Source organism: Pan paniscus, chromosome 13 (assembly GCF_029289425.2).
Source record: "Pan paniscus chromosome 13, NHGRI_mPanPan1-v2.0_pri, whole genome shotgun sequence".
Taxonomy (NCBI): domain Eukaryota; kingdom Metazoa; phylum Chordata; class Mammalia; order Primates; family Hominidae; genus Pan; species Pan paniscus.
This window is the reverse complement of record NC_073262.2, coordinates 98,620,663-98,640,740: the sequence shown is the minus strand read 5'-3', so window position 1 is coordinate 98,640,740 and position 20,078 is coordinate 98,620,663. Positions and strand designations below refer to the sequence as shown.

At 35.0% G+C, this 20,078-nt stretch overlaps 1 protein-coding gene across 1 annotated transcript in view; it reads left to right on the top strand.

The window, feature by feature from the left end:
* DNAH7 (dynein axonemal heavy chain 7) overlaps nt 1–20,078 on the top strand; it is a 336,155-nt gene that overhangs the window by 51,463 nt on the left and 264,614 nt on the right. The window contains exons 9-12 of the mRNA XM_008950635.4: nt 450–575; nt 6,853–6,972; nt 17,897–18,080; nt 18,887–19,066. Coding sequence (XP_008948883.3) covers nt 450–575; nt 6,853–6,972; nt 17,897–18,080; nt 18,887–19,066 — 610 coding nt within the window. The remainder of the gene's footprint in view (nt 1–449; nt 576–6,852; nt 6,973–17,896; nt 18,081–18,886; nt 19,067–20,078) is intronic.

The window sequence follows — 20,078 nt, the reverse complement described above, 5'->3', positions numbered from 1 at the left end:
AGGTTGGACTATATCCTTAAAATGTTTTAAAAATAAAAATAAAGGAGGAATTTTAAAAATAAAGGGAAAATTTAAATGTATGTCCTGAAATTAGTAGAGAATCTTTGAAGATGTTTATGAGAGGTAGCTGGCTGCTGTTTTCATTTGTTCATTGTAAATTATTTGTGGATTCAATAAGATCAAGTATTTGGAGATAAAAATTAGTTACCTTTTGTATTAAAGATTTAAATCTAATTTCAGAGTCATTTTTATAATGAAATTATACTAAACCATAAAACATATGATCTTTATATATTTTAAAACATAATTGCTTGTTTTGTTATTATGATGAGGGATACAGCACATATTTTATTAAAATTAAATCATTATTACCCAAAATGTACAGTTACTATAAAAATACTTTCTTTTGACTTTGAAAGACTGTAACTAAATATTTTCTTTGTTTTCAGAATGGAAATTCTGCCAAAACCTTGGAGGAAATCTTTTTTAGCTGCAAGCAGTTATATTAGGGATCACTTGAATGCAATGAACCCCACAATGCTGGCTGTACTAGATTTGTGGCACACTAATTTTAAGTGAGTATATGTGGCCTTATAGAGGTTTTTAAAATATAGAGGGAAGTTGTTTTAGTATATCTTAATTATTTCTTTTACTATTTTAACTGCAAAGTAAAACATTACCATTTTAATGTAAGTATTCAAACATGGTTTTAAATAAACAACAAAGAAGTATACAGAGCAGAAAGTGAACACTGCTTTTCTAAAATTTTAAATTTTTTAATTTTTTGAGTACATAGTAGATGTATATATTTATGGGGTACATGAGATATTTTGGTAGAGGCATGCAATGATTAATAATCACACCATGGAAAGTTTGGTGTCCATCCCCTCAAGCATTTTTCCTTTGTGTTACAAACAATCCAGTTATACTCCTTTAGTTATTTTAAAATGTACAATTAAAGTATTATTGACTGTAGTCCTCCTGTTGTGCTATCAAATACTAGGTCTCATTCATTCTGTCTAACTATATATTTTCTTGTACCCATTAACCCAATTCTGCTATTAATGGACTCTGATGCATTCTTCAGCATGTCAATTGTGTTTTTCAACTCTAGAATTTCTGCTTTATTTGTTTTAATTATTTCGATCTCTTTGTTAAATTTATCTTATGGAATTCTGAATTCCTTCTCTGTGTTATCTGGAATTACTTTGAATTCCAAGGACATTTATTTTATTTCAGTTTCTGATACTATGAATAATGCATCAGGAAATAACCTTGTAAATACGTTATTATTCACGGGTCCCTTTGTTTACATGGGATAGATTCACAAAAGTGGGATAACTAGATCATAGTATATTTATGTTTTTATTTTAGCATATTTTGCTGGGTTTTTTTTTCCAGAAATGTTTGATACTTTACGTTTTTACCAACAGTAAATGAGAACTTCTTTCCCTAAAATTCTAACTATGTGTATTATACTATTTGTCAATCAATGTAAAATGCTATATCATCATTACTTCGATTTGCCTTTGCTAGACTACTAGGGAATTTGAACATCTTTTCATGTATTTGTTAGTTATTTGAATTTGATTATGAATTCTCTACTTACATCTTTGTCAGTGTTTTGTTGGTTCTTCATCTTTTCTTATCAATTTGATAACCTCTTAGAATAACAGAGGTTTCAGTTCTGTGTCTAGTACCTGAAACAAATCAAACAACTGCTAAAACTTAGGTTTATAATTTGTCCATTGACTGAGTTTATAGTTTCCTTCGATACTCTGAAATTAAAAATTTTTATACTGTTAAATATGTCTTTGTTTTCTTCTGAATTCTCCTAGTCTTGGTTAAGAAGATCTCCTTACTTAGTAAATTGTATGTGAGATCTTCCTGGCTAACTAGTAAAAATTTTTTTATTTTTTTAACATTTTAGTTTTTTGACCACCTGAAGATTATTTTTACCAATGATGTAGAATGAAATTCATTTTTATTTTCTTCCAGGTAGCCAATTGTGCCAGCATCATTTCTTAAACAATCTACCTTTTCCCCCTTAATGGAGCTATCACCTTTGTCATGGATTAACTCTTCAATCTATAGAAATCTACAGAATTTATAGTAATCAGAATGTCTTTCTGGATTCTCTTATTTTTTTTCCTGTAATATTTGAATCTCTTTCTGTACAAGTACAGATTAATTTGATTAGGGTGACTCTATGGCATGTGCTTATATTTGGTGAGAGGAATCCCAACTCTATTTTTTATGCTCTTCTTGGCTATTTTTTAAACATTCACTTTTCCTTATTAAGTTTAAGCCTATTTTATTTAATTCAAAAGAAAGATGGAAAGAGAAAAATTGTCGGTGTTCTGATTGGAATTTATTAAGTTTTTACATTAATTTTAGAAAATAGACATGTGTAATTAAATTAAGAAGCACTTTGGGGCCAAGTGTTGTGGCTCATGCCTGTACTTTCAGCACTTTGGGAAGCCGAGGTGGGTGGATCACAAGGTCAGGAGTTCAAGACCAGCCTGCCCAAGATGGTGAAACCTCGTCTTTACTAAAAATACAAAAATTAGCTAGGTGTGGTGGTGGGCGCCTGTAATCCCAGCTACTTGGGAGGCTGAGGCCAGAGAATAACTTGAACCAAAAGGCAGAGGTTGCAGTGAGCTGAGATAGCTGAGATCATGCCAATGCACTCCAGCTTGGGTGACAGAGCAAGACTCCAGCTCAAAATAAAATTAAAATTAAATTAAATTAAATAATAAAAAAGCACTCTCGCTCATATCCTACATATATGTCAATATTCAATCCTGTGTATATATTTCAGTAAGAGTTTGTAATTTTTATATAGATTTTTGGTTTACAGAATTCCCTCTCATTTCTTCTTTACAGCAGAATTTCTTTATAAATTTTGAGTGATTCCCTTTTGGGAGGGATACTTGGACATGAAGTTTCACTCTAATGCCTTTCTAGGAAGCTTTGCCTTCTCCATGTGGGTAAATTATTCAAGTTTATTTTTTCCTCCCCTCTTTTCAGTTGCACACTGTGGAACTCTCTGAACTTACAGACTCGGCTTACTTTGCTGAATGAACCCAGGTCTGCAGAATGTAATGAGATTATACAGGGTTTCTAACACATATTCTGACCTTCTACATACTTCAGGGGCCTCTGCTGACTTCAGAGAATGGGCTAGGATCCTTAAAACTGGCTTTAGCTTTCAGAATACATACTTCCAGGAAATGCATTCTTCCACCTTTCCATTGTACAGTATGGATTTCTTTGTCTGCTTAATTTGACTTGTACTAAGTAGGAAGAGGTTACTTCATTGCCCCATGTTTTTTTCATTTCTTTTCTTTTGAATATTGGAGTTAAAATACCTCTTCTCAGCTGACAAGGCCCATGATCTAATTTTGCATGCAGTCATGAGGTCATACAATATAGTATATTACTTTCACAAATTATGTTTGTGTAAATTAGTACATTTCATTTTCAAAACAACACCACAAGTTATCGTTTTCTTTTATATCCATTTTCAGAACACACTGAGCTGGACACTGAAGGATGGGACTCCATGACCTACTATTGTCCATAAAATGCTAGACTTGGTCTGTTAGACGATTTCAGGAGGCAAGAGATAAGAAAGTGAAAAGGGGGAAGAAAAAGTAACAAAGCTGAAATTTAAAAAACAATAGAAAGTGTATGTGTCCAAAATTAGGCTCCATAGTTGTGGTGGCAGAGATGTTCGCAGCAACTGAAGCAAACTTCAAGGCATCCATGATAAAGACACATGGGAAAGAAGCCTTGCAGTCTGTGGGTGAAAGAAGAGCTCCACAAGCTCCTATGTTGCCTTTGAAAGCCTAGGTTGTTTTTATTCTCTATGTGAGTATTAAGAGTGGGGGGACAGTCAACAAGGGCTGCCCCTCTGAGTAGTAGCCAGCATTGAATACAAAGGGCGTGCTTCTGGTGGCAGTCATTTACCCTGAATCTCAGCAGACCTTGAAAATGTACGACATCTCTATGTGTGGCAGTGGCTTGGGGAATGTTAATGCAAAAACGTGTCTGAGTGACTCTAAAATGCATGAGTTTGGAAACCTGATAAGATGCTCTCTAGAAAAGATGTTGAAATTCATGTTATTGGTATTTACACTTACAGAACCCACTTAATGTCATAGATAGCCGTTGTAATGCAGTCATATCCTACACAACACATATTTTTGCTTGTAAAATAATGCATATATGAAGATCACAAGAGAATGTAGAAATTACAGTGTAATATAAATCATCATAGTTGAATGTAAAAGCAGATGTCTGAGAAAGTTAAGCTCATTTTAAAGATGAAATGGCTTTTAAAAATTTATTATTTGATGAAGATGAATCTAGGAAAAAAACTACTAGATGAGAACACTATAATTGATTTACCATACAGCACACAGGATACAAATGAAATCATTTTTAAACATGTTAAAAAGATGCTTAACCTAACTCATAATACAAGAAATGTAAAGAGATTGAAATTAAAACTATACTGAGAAACCGTTTTCCCCACAAATTACAAAATTTGATATCCCATTTTATTAGTAAGGCTTGAAGAAATGGGCTCCCATTTGAGGGAATCCTAGCCATACCTATCAGAATTACAAATTACAGGTAACACTTGAATCCAGCAATTTCACTTTTGGATAAGTAGTGTACAGATGCACCCAAGAATGTAGGAAGTGATATAGTTATAATGCTATTTATGGTGGCATTTGTTTATAAGAGACTGGAAACAAGCCAGCATCCATTGATAGACTAGTTAAATAAGTTATACTATGCACAATGGAATATTATGTAGTTATAAAATATGAGTGAGAAAAATCTCGATGTGTTAATATGAAAAGGTCTCCAGGAGAAGATATTCAGTGAAAAAAGCAAGTGCAGGACACTGCCTATAGTGTGCTACTTTGAAAGTTACAAAAAAAGGAGGACTGGCAAAAGCAAAACATGTTCCTAAGAAAGGGAAAATTTCATGGGACAACCAAGAAATGTAGATACTTCGAGTGGAATTTCTGTGGGAAACTTGGTAAGAAGAGAGAAGATTAGTTTTGAGAACCAGAGAACAAAGGTAGAGACTGACTTGATGCTAAGTCCAGAGTATTGGACCAGGACTGTTGAAATTCCTCCTGCCTGAAAATCAGTGACAGAGCCAGGGGTCAGGGTGGATTTCAGCTTGGGGTGAGCATTAAGTGACAGTTGTGAGGGCAGGAGGGATATGTGACCGATAGATGGGTCTACAGAAATTCACTTCTGATTGGATGTGGGAAGATAAAGGATAGGAAGAGTTCAGAGACAGTCCTGAGTTTCATGGTCTGGGTGATTTGGAGCTGTTCGGTTCTACTAATAGAAAATTGCAATCAAGAAGTTATTTTGGTGAATAGAAGACTCATCATCATAAAACTTTTAAAGAGACTTACATTTCCTTCTGCTAACCAAATTGAAGCTAATGCATAGTGAGTAATATCTTTTTTCCTGATCCTTTCTATTGCCTTAAACCAATGATTTAAACTATTGTTTCACTGCTGGGTTATTGTAGGGACTATCCTGAGAAAGCAAGAACAGTGTCTGGTAGTATTTTTCCTGTTTTCTTAACAATTCATCCTATTGACCAGATGGGTAATGCTATCTGCAGAGATTTCATGGGAAAGTTATTGTACTGTGTAAAACCTTTCAATCTCAAAACATCAAAGATGGTATTCTGTGCCTCGAATTCTGTTTCAAATTGAATACGAAGAAACTAAGGAAAATTGGTCTGGTGACTCAATGGCAAGGTGAATTCCAGAGCTTGTGCCCTTGCAACTACTACTTATTCAGTGCTATCTCACACCACATGCATCTGCATCCTGATTACAGCTGCAATTTGAAAATGTAAAATAATGTTGAAAGCATTGACTAGGAAGCTAAAGAGATCAGATCATGTTTACTATGTGCTATTATGCTATATTTTAAACATTTTATTTAAAACATTACATTGCTCAATTATGCAGAATAACACATTGGTTCTCTAGCAATGGTTATACGTACTTTGTGCCTAATTATTATCAATGTCATGTATGGAGTACATTATAACTCAGATGAATTTTAGCTTGTGGAAGAAATATAAGGAAATAGATTTGAAATGTGTTTTATTTACTAACCAGTATTTTACATTGGTCTTTAAGGAAACATTAAATGTGATTTTTTAAAGAACAAGTTAATACTAATGCTAATATTATTCTTTCATTTTTGTTAACCTGACAGAGAAAATACTTAGATGAGTAAACCGTGTGTATAACAAAGATCTATAACATTGTAGTCAAAAGAAGGATTGTATTGAAAGTTGTTGACTCCAGTAATCCCTGTGTTCTTTAAAAAAAAACAGACAGGCTCAAAAGAGTTTGATATACTGGTTCTTGATTAGATGTGAGACTCCTTCAACCCATGCCTGCCTGAAATGAGGGCCACTTTCTTTTCAGAGAGGCTGCAATTTTTTCTTTTCAGAGCAGTGGATCCTAGAAGCATTGAGCCCTCCCTCTTTTCCTGTTTAAATTATTACAGTTTAAAAGCAAAAACCAGTTTAAACTATCCTTCATATCCCAGTTATTGCAACTTTCTTCTACTTCACAGTGAAGTTATGTATTTTGTTGTGTTCCTATTGAATTTAATTATATGAGTTATTTTTAAAATTAGAATATCTTGTGTTCTTTAACATTTAATTATATAGAACACAATTTTTAATGATTAAACCTAGGAATATGATATTTTTAAGAAGGAACCAATTAATAAAATATTAAATACCAAAAAAGTCATTGTTAAATTACTGTTTATTTTTATCTTTTGCAGAAAATTACGTTTAGTTGATATCAAAGAATTTCATAATTGCCAGGATGCATTAGAGCTGTCAAGTTTTCAGAACATTATCATGAGACACATGGAATCTGCCAAAGAGACTCTACTTAAAATGTAAAGGTTTGAAATTTCATGTAGGAAAGCATAAGTTTAAAAATATGATTGTGGGCTACTGCATTTTAAATGCTTTTAGAAGATCCAATTTTAATGTTTTAAATCATTTCTACATGATTTAAATATAATATCTTTAATTATCTTAGTCTGTAATATTTGTCCAGATGTTCTACACAGCGTAGATTGTGCAGAAACTAAAATGTTCATGACAAATGGTTACTTTTTTCTAAGTGTCTGGTTTGTACCTATCCTTTGAGAGGGGTGCTGAATACCATGAGAGAATGGTTACCTAATCATTATTCACCAGGTATTTGTCATCTACTGTTAACACATGCTAGGCTCTGTACCTCCTTTCATTTTGTTTTTGGATGGGGAAAGCAGAAGAGTTTAAAGAATGGTTGAGAAAGTATATCGTTTAAATGAATTTAAAAAATCTCACTAGAAGGCAGACCTATCAGATGATAATTGAATATCTCCTTGGATTGGCTTTTCAGAATGGAATAGCCACATATGATAATTCATAATCTGGGAATCAGACAGTATGCTTTGAAGCAACTTAGGAAAATTGTTTCTCTCATGGGTCATTAAGTTATTATAAACAGGACCTTGAAATTCGGTCAAATTTAAGATAGCAGAGGACATAAAACTGCTAGCATAGCTTCATGATTTCTAAAAGTTACTTAGAAAGATATCTTCATAATTTGAGATTAAATATTTCCTTTATCTTGCTTTCTTCTCCAATGTGTTAGAATAAAATTCTTTGATATTACTTGAAAAAACTTTAGCCTTTTATTTTATATTAGTATTTAGTTAATGTAAAAGTAGAGTTAAGAGGTGATAAAATGAAAACCCATAATTAATTACAGAGAAGAAAGTGACCTCTTAAGGACAGGATACAAATAAATTATCTTGATCTATAACTTCTGGGTTCTACCCTAGGAATACATTACTACTGTAAATTTTAGTTAAATGGGTGTCAAATTACAGAGTAGAGTACAAACCTTTATTGAATTATTTTTTTGCTGAGAAATGCAGATTGATTAGCTGTATCTCTTGATGCTTCCTGATTGATTCTCAGGGAAGAACTCTCTGACCATATTTTAAGTAGTGAGCCAGAAAGTGTTTATCATGACCAAAAGGCAGAGCATCAGCTCACAGAGGAGAAACAATTAGCAAATGATTAATTATGACTTCCACCTCAAACCCAAATGCCTTTTCATCGTCCTCATCTTCCATTTTTACTCACAGTGTGTGGTTTCCAGACTTCTGGAAACCCGCTTTTCTGTGCTGCTGTGCTTCTCTAGTTCTTCTTCCATTTATCTTTTTCTGGCTTTACTTATTATTATTCCCTACAAGTAGGGTTCCCCAGGTCTTTGTTGTTATCTCTCTTCTTTATATTTTCTTGACAATTTCATGATTTCGTCTGCCTCAAGATTTTGTATTCTGAGCTTTAGGCCTGTCTTACCAATTTTTAAAATCGATACATAATAATTGTACATATATAGGGTACATATATTAATGGAATATTTTGATGCATTCATACAATGCATAATGATTCAATTAGGGTAATTAGCATATCCATCACCTCAAACATTTATCATTTCTTTGTGTTGGGAGCATTCCAAATCTTCTCTTCTAGCTATTTTGGAATATACTATAAATTCTTGTTAACTATAGTCACATTACACTGCTGTCAAACACCAGAACTTATTCCTTCTATCAACTGTATTTTTGTGCATATTAACCAACCTCTCTTCATCCTCCATCCCAAACCTGCCCTTCCTAGCTTCTCTTAACCACCATTCTACTTACAACCTCCATGACATCAATGTTTTTTTAGCTTCCACATATGAATAAGAGCATGTGATATTTATCTTTATGTGCCTGGCTTATTTCAGTTAACACGATGTACTCCAGGCTCATTCATGTTGCTGCAAATGACAGGATTATATTCATTTTTATGACTGAATAATATTCCATTGTGTATATAAACTACATTTTATATACTATATTTTATATACATTTTATATTTTGTTTACATTTTATATACTATACACACACACATACACACACTATATTTTCTTTATCTATTCACCCACTGATGGGCCAAGGTTGATTCTGTATTTTGGCTATTGTGAACAGTGCTGCAATAAACATGGGAGTACAGCTATCTCTTTGATATATTGATTTCCTTTATTTGGGGTATATACCCAGCAGTGGAACTGTTGAATTATATGGTAGCTGTAATTTTAGTTTTTTGAGGAACCTCTGTAGTGTTCTCTCTAGTGGTTGTACAAATTTGTGTTCCCAACAGTGTATGAAAGTTCCTCTTTTTGTCAGGGATGGTGGCTCACACCTATAGTCCCAGCACTTTGGGAGGCTGAGGTAGGCAGATCACTTGAGGTCAGGAGTTTGCAACCACAATTAACATGGTGAAACCCTATCTCTACTAAAAATACAAAAATTAGCAGGGTGTGGTGGCGCACACCTGTAATCCCAGCTACTTGGGAAGCTGAGGTGGAAGAATCGCTTGAACCTGGGAGGTGGAGGTTGCAGTGAGCCAAGATCACACCACTGCACTCCAGCCTGGGTGGCTGAGCGAGACTCTGGCTCAAGAAAAAAAAAAAAAAGAGAGAGAGAGAAAGAAGAAGAAGAGCAGGGAGGGAGAGATGGATGGAGGGAGGAAGGAAGGAAAGAGTTCTTTCTCTGCATCCTTGCCAGCATCTGTTATTTTTTGTACTTTTGATAGTAGCCATTTTAACCGAAGTGAGATAATATCTCAGTGTGCTTTTGATTTGCATTTCCCTGATAAATAGGAATGTTGGCATCAGTGTGCTTTTGATTTGCATTTCCGTGATGAATAGGAATGTTGGGCATTCTTCATATACCTGTTGGCTATTTGTACATTTTATTTTGGGAAATGTTTATTTCAATCATTTGCCCATTTTTAGTGAGATTATTTGGATTTTTGCTGTTGAGTTGTTTGAGTTCTCTATGTATTCCAGTTATTAATCCTTTGTACAATGAATAGTTTGCAAACATTTTTTCCCATTCTGTAGGTTGTCTCTCTACTTTGTCTAGTTTCCTTTGCTATGCAAAGCTTTTTAGCTTGATGTTATCCTGTTTGTTAATTTTTGCCTTCTTGCCTGTGCTTTTAGGTATTCCTCAACACGTCTTTGCCCAGACCAATGTAATACTGAATATCTTTAGTTGAATGTCATGTCAGCACCTGAATCTCAGCATGTCCCTAGCAATGCTTATTCTCTTGGTTCGAAACCTGCTACTCTTCCTGTTGTGAACCATTACTAGGCCAAGTTGAAAACCTTGGGACTTTTTTTGTTCTCTTTTGAAATTTCATGTAAGAAAGCATGAAATTTTAGCTCTGCTTCCAGCGGTACCCAATGTATTGCTATTCTTTTTTTATTGAGAAATAATTCATTTACCATAAAATTCACTACTTTAATGTGTACAATTCAGTAGTTGATAATATACTCGCAAGGTTGTGCAACCATTACCATTAATTCCAGAACATTTTCATTTTCACCATGCCATATAGTTTGGATGCTTGTCCCCTCCAAATCTCATATTGAAACATAATCCCCAGTGTTGGAGGTGTGGCCTGGTGGGAGGTGTTTGGTCATGGGGGCAGATCACTCATGAATAGCTTGGTTCTGTCCTCATGATAATAAGTGAGTTCTTGCTCTGAGTTCACACAAGATCTGGTTGTTTAAAAGTGTATGGCACCTTCCTCCTTGCTCTCTTGCACTTGCTCTGGCCATGACATGGCTGCTCCCCCTTCATCTTCTGCCGTAATTATAATGTTCCTGAGGCCTTCACTGGAATCAGATGCTAGAACCATGCTGCTACAGCATATAGAATCATGAGCCAATTAAACCTCTTTTCTTTATAAATTACCCAGTCTCAGATATTTCTTTATAGCAACACAAGAATGGCTTAATACGCCCTAGAAAGAAACTGTACCTGTTAGCAGCCATTTCCCATTCTTCCACCCAGAGGTGCCTGGTAACTATGCTAATATTTTTTTTGTCTCCATGAATTTCCCTACTCTGGACATTTCGTCTCAGTGAATATATGGTCATTTATGCCTGGCTTCTTACAGGAAGCATAATGTTTTCAAAGTTCATTCATATTATAGCATGTATCAATATGTCATATCTTCTCATGGCCAAATGATACTTCAGTATGGCCAAATGATATTTCAGTATATGGATATAAGACATTTTATTCATCCAGTCATCAGGTGATGGGCATTTGGGTTGTTTCCACTTTTTGGCTGTTTTTGCTATGAACATTTATTTTGCATAAATATATTTTTAAATTCTCTTGACTGTATACCTAGGAGTGAAATTGCTGGGTTATATGGTAATTCTAACTTTTTGAGGAACACTCGCACTGTTTTCCAAAGTGACTATAAGATTTCACATTCCTAACAACAATTTATGAGGGTTCCAATTTCTCCACATACTTTCCAACACTTGTTATTGTCCATCTTTCTGCTTGTAGCCATCCTCGTGGTTATGAAGTTGTATCTCACTATGATTTTGATTTGCATTTCCCTCATGACCAATGATGTTGACTATCTTTTTATGGGCTTATTGTCTATTTATTTGTCATCTTTGGAAAATGTCTATTCAAACCCTTTGCTCATTTTCTACTGGGTTGTCTGATTTTTATTATTGACATGTAAAATATCTGATATTTTGTTGTTGAGGTTTAAGAGTTCTTTGTATATTCTGGATACTAGACCCTTATCAATTATATTATTTACAAATATTTCTCCTATTGATAGTATCCTTTGAAGCACAAATATTTTTAATTTTGATGAAGTCTCATTTATGTTTTTTCTTTGGTTGTTTGTGCCTTTTGGTATCTGTGTTAATCTGTTCTCACACTGTTCATAAAGACATACCTGAGACTGGGTAATTTATAAAGGAAAGAGGTTGAATTGGCTCACAGTTCCACATGGCTGGGGAGGCCTCACAATCACGGTGGAAGGCAAATGAGGAGCAAAGCCCTGTCCTACATGGCGACAGGCAAGAGGGCATGTGTAGGGGAACTCCCATTTATAAAACCATCAAATCTCATGAGACTTATTCACTACCACAAGAAGAGTACAGGGGAAACTGCCCCTGTGATTCAATTATCTCCACTGGTCTCAGCTTTGACACATGGAGATTATTACTATTCAAGGTGAGATTTGGGTGGAGACACAGCCAAACCATATCAGTATCATATCCAAAGCCACCAAGATTTACCTGTTTACCTGTGTGGTAAACAGAACTAATCATTCTATAGTTGTAGCTCCTACATTTAGGCCTTTTTGACCTTTACAAACCAAATTCATTTTAACTTATACATGGTCTGAGGTAGGAGCCCAAATTTATTATTTTGCATATGGATATCTGGTAGTCTGAGCACCATTTGTGCAAGACTCTTCTGAGCGAGTTGTCTTGGCACCTTTGCTGAAAGTCATTTGACCATATATGGGAGGGTTTATTTCTGGGCTCTCTATTCTGTTTCATTGGCCTATTTGTCTTTATGCCAGTACCAAACCGTTTTGTAGTAAGTTTTGAGATAAGGAAGTGTGAGTCCTCCAATTTTGTTCTTATTTTTCTGAGTTCAAAAATTGTTGTTGTTCTGAGTCCTTTGTATTTTATATGCATTTTAGTAGCAACTTGTCCATTTTTTTAAAAATGCCATTGGGATTTTAATAGGGAATGCATTACATCTGTACATTAATTTTAATAATGTTAAGTGTTTCAATTCATGAACACAGGATGTCTTTCCATTTATTTAGTTCTTCTTTAATTTATTTCAACAATGTCGTATAGTTTTCAGTATATGTGTATTACATTTTTTGTATGTAATTATGTATGTAATTTTATATGTATTAAATGTAAATACAAAAATGTATTTACATTTTTTGGTTTAATTTTTTTCTAAGTATTTTATTCTTCTTGATGCTATGTAAATGGAATGGTCTTCTCAATTTCATCTTCAGATTGTTGCTAGTGTGTAGAAATACAACTGAATTTTATATATTGATCTTGTATTCTACTACCTTACTAAACTTATTTATTAGCTTTAATGGTTTTTGCGTGTGGATTCTTTATGGCTTTCTATAAGATCATATCATCTGCAAATAGAGACAGTTTACTTCTTCCTTTCCTATCTGGATATGTTTTTTTTTTCCTTTCCTTAGCTAATTTCCCTGATTAGACCCTCCACTACAATGTTGAATAGAAGCAGCAAGAGCAGATATGGTTTTTTATCATGTAGTGTTAGATTTTATAAATGCTTTTTGAATCTATTGAGATAATCATGTGATTTTCCCTTTTATTCTATTAATATGGCATATTACATTGATTTTCATGTATTGAACCAAACTTGAATTCCTGAGGTAGATTCTACGTGGTCATGGAATGGAGATAATCCTGTCTTTTTTTGGAGACAGGGCCTTGCTCTGTCAGCCAGGCTGGAGTGCAGTGGTGCGATCCTGGCTCACTGCAACCCCTGCTTCCTGGGTTCAAGTGTTTCTTGTGCCTTATCCCCCTGAGTAGCTGGGACTACAGGCATGTGCCCAGCTAATTTTGTTCATTTTTGTAGAGACAAGGTCTCACTGTGTTGCCCAGGCTGGTCTCAAACTCCTGGACTCAAGCAATCCTCCTGACTCAGCCTCCCAAAGTGTTGGGATTACAGGCATGAGCCATCACATGTGATCATATAATACTTTTTATGTGCTTCTGGATTTGGATTTCTAGTACTTTGTTGAGGATTTTTATGTCTTTATTCATATGAGATATTGGTCTGTAGTTTTGTGTGTGTGTGTGTGTGTGTGTGTGTGTGTGTGTGTGTTATGTCTTTGTAGTTGGTATTATAGTAATACCTCACAGAATGAGTAGGAAAACATTCTTTTCTTTTTTCCTTTTTGGTTAGTGAATTCTTTACAAACCAAACATTTGGTTTGGTGTTAATTTTTTAAATTCTTGTTAGAACTACCAGTGAAGCCATCTAGTCCTGGCCCTTTTTTCCTGGAAGGTTTGTAAATTATTAATACTAATTTGATCTCTTTTACTTGCTACAGGTTTATTGATATTTTCTGTGTCTTTTTAAGTCAGATTTGGTAGTTTTTGTCTTCGTAGAATTTGTCCGTTTTTTCTAGATTATCAAATTTGTTGGCAAACAATTGTATATTATATTCCCTTTTAATTCTTTGTATTTCTGTAATGTTAGTATTAATGTCTCCCCTTTTATTCCTGATTTTAACAACTTGAGTCTTTGATCTTTTTTCTTGGTCAGTTTAACTATAAGTTCATGAGTTTTGTTGATCTTTTTAAACAACCAACTTTAGGTTTGTTGATTTTTCTTTATTTTTCTATTCAATATTTTTTTGTTTGGACTTACGTCTTTATTTCCTCCCTTCTCCTTCTTCTTGTTTTGAGTTTATATATATATATATATTTTTTTTGGAGATGGAGTCTTGCCCTGTCACCCAGGCTGGAATGCAGTGGTGCCATCTTGGCTCACTGCAAGCTCTGCCTCCCGGGTTCATGCCATTTTCCCACCTCAGCCTCCTGAGTAGCTCGGACTACAGGTGCCCACCACCACACCCAGCTAATTTTGTTTTTGTATTTTTAGTAGAAACGGGGTTTCACGGTGTTAGCTGGGATGGTCTTGATCTCCTGACCTTGTGATCTGCCTGCCTTGGCCTCCCAAAGTGCTGGGATTACAGGCGTGAGCCACTGCACCCAGCTCTTTTTTTTTTTTTTTTGACACAAGGCCTCATGCTGTTGCCCAGGCAGGAGTGCTGTGGCATGAACATGGCTCACTGCATCCTCTTGACCTCCTAGGCCCAAGCCATCCTCCCACCTCAGCCTCCTGTGTAGCTGGGAACACAGGCGCATGTCACCATGCCTAGCTAAGAGTGTGTGTGTGTGTGTGTGTGTGTGTGTGTGTGTGTGTGTGAGAGAGAGACACAGACCCTCACCATGTTGTCCAGGCTGGTCTTGAACTCCTGGAGTCAAGAAATCCTCCCACCTTAGCTTCCCAAAGTGCTGGGATTATTACAGGCATGAGCCACCATGCCCAGCCCTCCCTTGTTTTTGACATAGGTGTTTACAACTAAAAATTTCCCTCTAATCACTGATTTTGCTGCATTCCCTGAGTTATGCTATGTGGTGTTTTCGTTTCCATTCATCTTGTTTTCTAATTTCCCTTATGATTTCTTCTTTGAGTCATAGGCCATTTAGAAATGTGTTGTTTACTTTAGACATATTTGTGAATTTCTAAGTGTCTTTCTGTTATTGATTAATGATTTTGTATGATTTTAAACCTTTTACATTTATTGAGACTTATTTTATGACCATCAACTATTTTTGATCTACTCTCAGAAGCAACTTGCATGTGTATCCCTTCCTCTTAATCCCCAGGACTACTACCCTTGGCTGGCCCTCTTAGCCTCCCATATAGCCTATTGCAAAATCTGAATAACTGCCATATTCCTTTGTCTCTGGTAGCTTTCTTTTTCAAGCCTAGCCTATAAACCACTGCCGAATGAGTCTTAAAATATTCCCCAGTTCAGTGCCTCCCTTTTGTTGAGAAAGTAAGTCCAAATTTCTTAATATGCCTTTAAAGGTTTTCTGTAATATAGATCTAACTTGTCTTTTCCATCCTCAGTTCTAAAAAGACTTTCACCTTGGATCATGCCTGTAGAAATAGTCATGTTAAATAAAACAGAATATAACTTCTATGAATAGTCTGTAACCACACCTTACCACTGTTAAAAATCCATCTGTGGACTAAGTTTGAAGGCTCTTTGTTCCCCCTTTTAACCAAGTACTGATTTTTAAAGTGATTAGTTACTCCTTATTTGTTTTCATTTGTGAGATGGGAGTGCTATGAAAACTTGAAACTCTGAGACTCTTAGCATTGTCATCTTTGTTTGCCTAATTATAAAGATTGAATTAGAGGTTAAGGAGATTAAAATGGAATAAGGACCTCTTGCACACTATCAGCAAACTGTTATGGTTTACACTATTTAGAATGCTTGATGCAGGTCATTACTGGAGAAGACTCTCTTCTATCCTTCAATACGCAGCCTAAATGACCCTTCTTTCATGAAATTTTTACTGTTATCTCATCAAAAGTGATCTCTTCCTTATGAATGCCTCCAGTACTTTGTTCTCTTCTAAGTCCTTTTTAAAAACAATATTTATTTATGTATGTATGTGCCTCTTTCCCTTCACTGATCTATTAAGCACTTTGAGAATTAAGAAATCTTTTGTACCCCAAATGTTTCATTCATAATAGGGAGTCATATAAATATTTTTGAGAGAATGAGCAATTGAATACTTTTTAAAATACATTGTATTTGTCCTCTTTCCAGTTCTGCAGACCTAAACTTATTTCATCTCTTGCCTGAACTGGACCTTCCCCTGTATATTTCTTCCTGTTTTCTATTCTGTTGTCTATTTTAGACACTGAAATGATCTGATAACCCTACCTACTCCATTTATTTTTCTTTATAATTCTTCCACTTTGAATCTTTCTCTCAGGGCCTTCCTCATTCTCTTTTCCATCTTTTTTTTTTTTTTTTTGGTGAAATTGCCATCTTCACTATGAAACCCTTCTTCATTATTTAAATGGAAAATTATATCTCTATCCTTTTATTTCAGATTTTTTTTTCTTTTATGACACATTGCTTTTATTATTATGAGAGAAATGATGATACCATCTTTTTTTTTTTTTCTTTTTGAGACGGAGTTTCACTCTCGTCACCCAGGCTGGAGTGGAATGGGACCATCTCGGCTCACTGCAACTTCTCCTTCCCAGGTTCAAGCAATTCTCTTTCCTCAGCCTCCCGAGTAGCTGGGATTACAGGCACTCACCACCACACCCAGCTAATTTTTGTATTTTTAGTAGAGATGGGGTTTCACCATGTTGGCCAGGCTGGTCTTGAACTCCTGACCTCAGGTGATCCACCCACCTTGGCCTCCCAAAGTGGTGAGACTACAGGTGTGAGCCACCGCACCCAGCCGATACCATATTTTTTATATCTTCTACAATGCTATTCCTAGTATGTAGTAGACACTTAACACATATTTGTTAAAGGGATGAATAAATATATTTCAAATTTAGATTTTCTCTCTTGGAACATTCAGGAAACTCCTGAAATTATATTGACTATTTAAAAAATTCATTATCTCTTATAAAAAAAGATAACAATATTTTAAAATTCTGTAGTGTTGGAGAGTGGTTTTATAAGTTGAAAACTTTGCTTATTATCATCATTATGTACCTATATATGAAATTACACTGTAATCCTTTTATTACAAGGACACATACACATTCGAAACTTTGTTTTAGATCAGACACTCTTTCAGGATATCACATTAAGGGGAATGAGAACATAAATACCTGATTTTGTTGATTTGCAAATTGTTTTCAAGTAACTGTAAACAGATAGAATAGCATGAAACAACAAAGTGTATTGAACATGGTATAAGCCCTCCCTTGGTTAATCAGTTATTCACATTTTAACTTTAAACTAACAAATATATTCCCTAGATAATATTTAGGAGATTGGAGAGGAGTATTTTGTAATATCCAGTAAAGTTAGTTCTATATTTCTTCAAAAAGTCAGGAGCCATAGTTCCAGGAGTTAGAATTATGTCTTTCTCACAGCATCACATCACTGAGTAATTTTCTATTGGCTAAGATTTAAAATTTCTTTTCCTAGAAGTGACATATTTTAGCACTTACATTTCGGAGAGTGGGTAATATCATTTAGCAATATACTTCTCTATGAAGACCTTTAGATGTCCAGAAATTAGTGTTAATGCTTAATATAAAAGGAGTAATTCACTGAAAGCACTGACTTTTAAAAGTCTTTTGTTCTTTCAAGGTGGTTTCCAGAAGTGCAGAATATTTATTACCAAGGTAATAAAAAAAAGCAGTTGCCAACTGGTGACAGCAGTGCCAAATTGGAATCTTTTTTCAACTGTGCTGCTGCACTTATGACTTTACAGCTGCAGGACCTCACTTTAGTCTCCACGCAAGATTTCACGGACTTAATTGCACAACCCCCAGTAAGTATGGTTCAGTTCACCAATATGTATTTACAAATTTATTTATTTTTAATTATTCCAGAGAGGAAAATAACATCTCTATCAGTGAGAGGGCAGAAAGTACATCTTTAGACCTATTACACTTATCTTAAAAGAAAAAATTGTCAGCCAGGCATGGTGGCACATGTCTGTAGTCCCCACTACTCAAGAGGCTGAGGTGAGAGGAGCACTTGCGTCCAGGAGTTTGAGGCTGCAGCGAGCCAAGATTGTGCCATTGCACTCCAGCCTGGACAACAGAGCGAGACCCTGTCTCAAAAAAAAAAAAAAAGAGTTAATGTCAACCTGCATATTTAGGATATATGATTATCATGACTAGAGATAAGATTAGTGAAAATAAGTGAAAATTCACATAATTGGGAAATTTGGGTCATGAAGGCTGGAGAAAGTTACCATGAGGTAACTTTAGCAAAGAAGAACCGTTTCTGTTTCTGGAAGGAGGTCCTGTTGCAGTGTGAGCAGGGCCTTGGAATTGGAGTGTTCTTCTCTTGGGCTCTATCTTGTATGATTCTAGAACTCCACTGCTATGTACGCTTGTTTTTCTGGGACTTTGACCCTGTAGTTGACCTGTAGTCCCAATGGATACTGGATACCATCAACTGTAGCTCAGAATCACTCTTGCTCTTTTTATTAGAGCTCCTCCTTGGCTTAGCTGTCTGGGTCATAAGAGGAAGTGTGGGTTCCCATGTATTCTAATTGGGACTGGTGTACTACTTAGTCTGTCACAATTCATACATATTTATGTATGTAAATTTTTTAATTTTTTGCAGGATTCTGTTAGAGCTTTTGAACATCCAGGTTTCATCATGAGGCTGATTCTTGATAATGACACCATTAAGTTTGAACCTGAGTTGAGTGACTATATGGATATCTTTCTAAATGTTTATGATGTCATGATTAAAGCTGTCAGTTTTGTGCCAAGAGTTGAGACAAAATTATATTCCAAGTGGGTAAGTAACAAGGATATTAAGATTGCTTGAATTTGCATAATGACATTCACTTCAAGTAACTTCTGAAAGTTGAAGGCAGGTATCCTCTGCTTCACAGAATATAATAATGTTGGCTTATAAGAAAGTTTTCCTAAAAAACTACCATTTTCCAAATGGCCTCTCAAAATATACCTACTTTCCTAGTTTAGTCTTCCTTTGGACTTAGCTGAAAACTTTCTGAGGAGAAGGAATTAAAGTTCTGATCAGGTTTGAAGCAGCCAATGAGTGTTTACTGTAGCTCTCCTACCATTTCCTGTAAACTCATGCCATGCTGTAGGTCTCTTTATGCTTTTCCAGCTCTGTAAAACTGTCCTCGAATTTATTACTCCCCTCATACACCTTTTTCCGTAATAGTGAGCTCCTTTATACTTTCAACTCATAGATCTAATCTACGACATTTCCACAGTAGTTATTGGAATCTAGTATATGAAATGAGCATGTCTGGAAATTCTTCAACTTATAATGTTTTCTAGTTTTGTAAGTCCAATCAGAAGCTTTCTCCTTATTTTTGTATTTTTAAAATAACTTATACATATTTGCTGTATACAGAAGAGTGCAGGAAACTAGTGTGTAAAGGCTTCAGTAGTAATAAAGTTAACACCTAAATAGGCACAGCCCATCTTGAGGGATAGAATATTGCTGGTACCTTTAAGCTCTTCCCCTTTGCTCCTTCTTGTTTACATCCTTATCTCTCCACCTTCTAGCAAAAGAATCACTATCTTGAAGTTTGGAGCTTTTGTTCTTAATTTTGAAAAATAGGCTCACTACTTGTCTGTTTATTACTAAACAATTTATGTTTAGTTTTTCCATGTCTTTGTATAGGTGGAAGCATCTTATAAGTAATTGGTGTTTTGCTTGTTTCACTTAACATTATATGAAATTATCCATTTTGAGGATATTATCCTTTTCATTGAGTTTCCAATTTTTTATTGTTCTATTTTTATTTTTCAGGAATTCCATTAGGTTCTTTTCA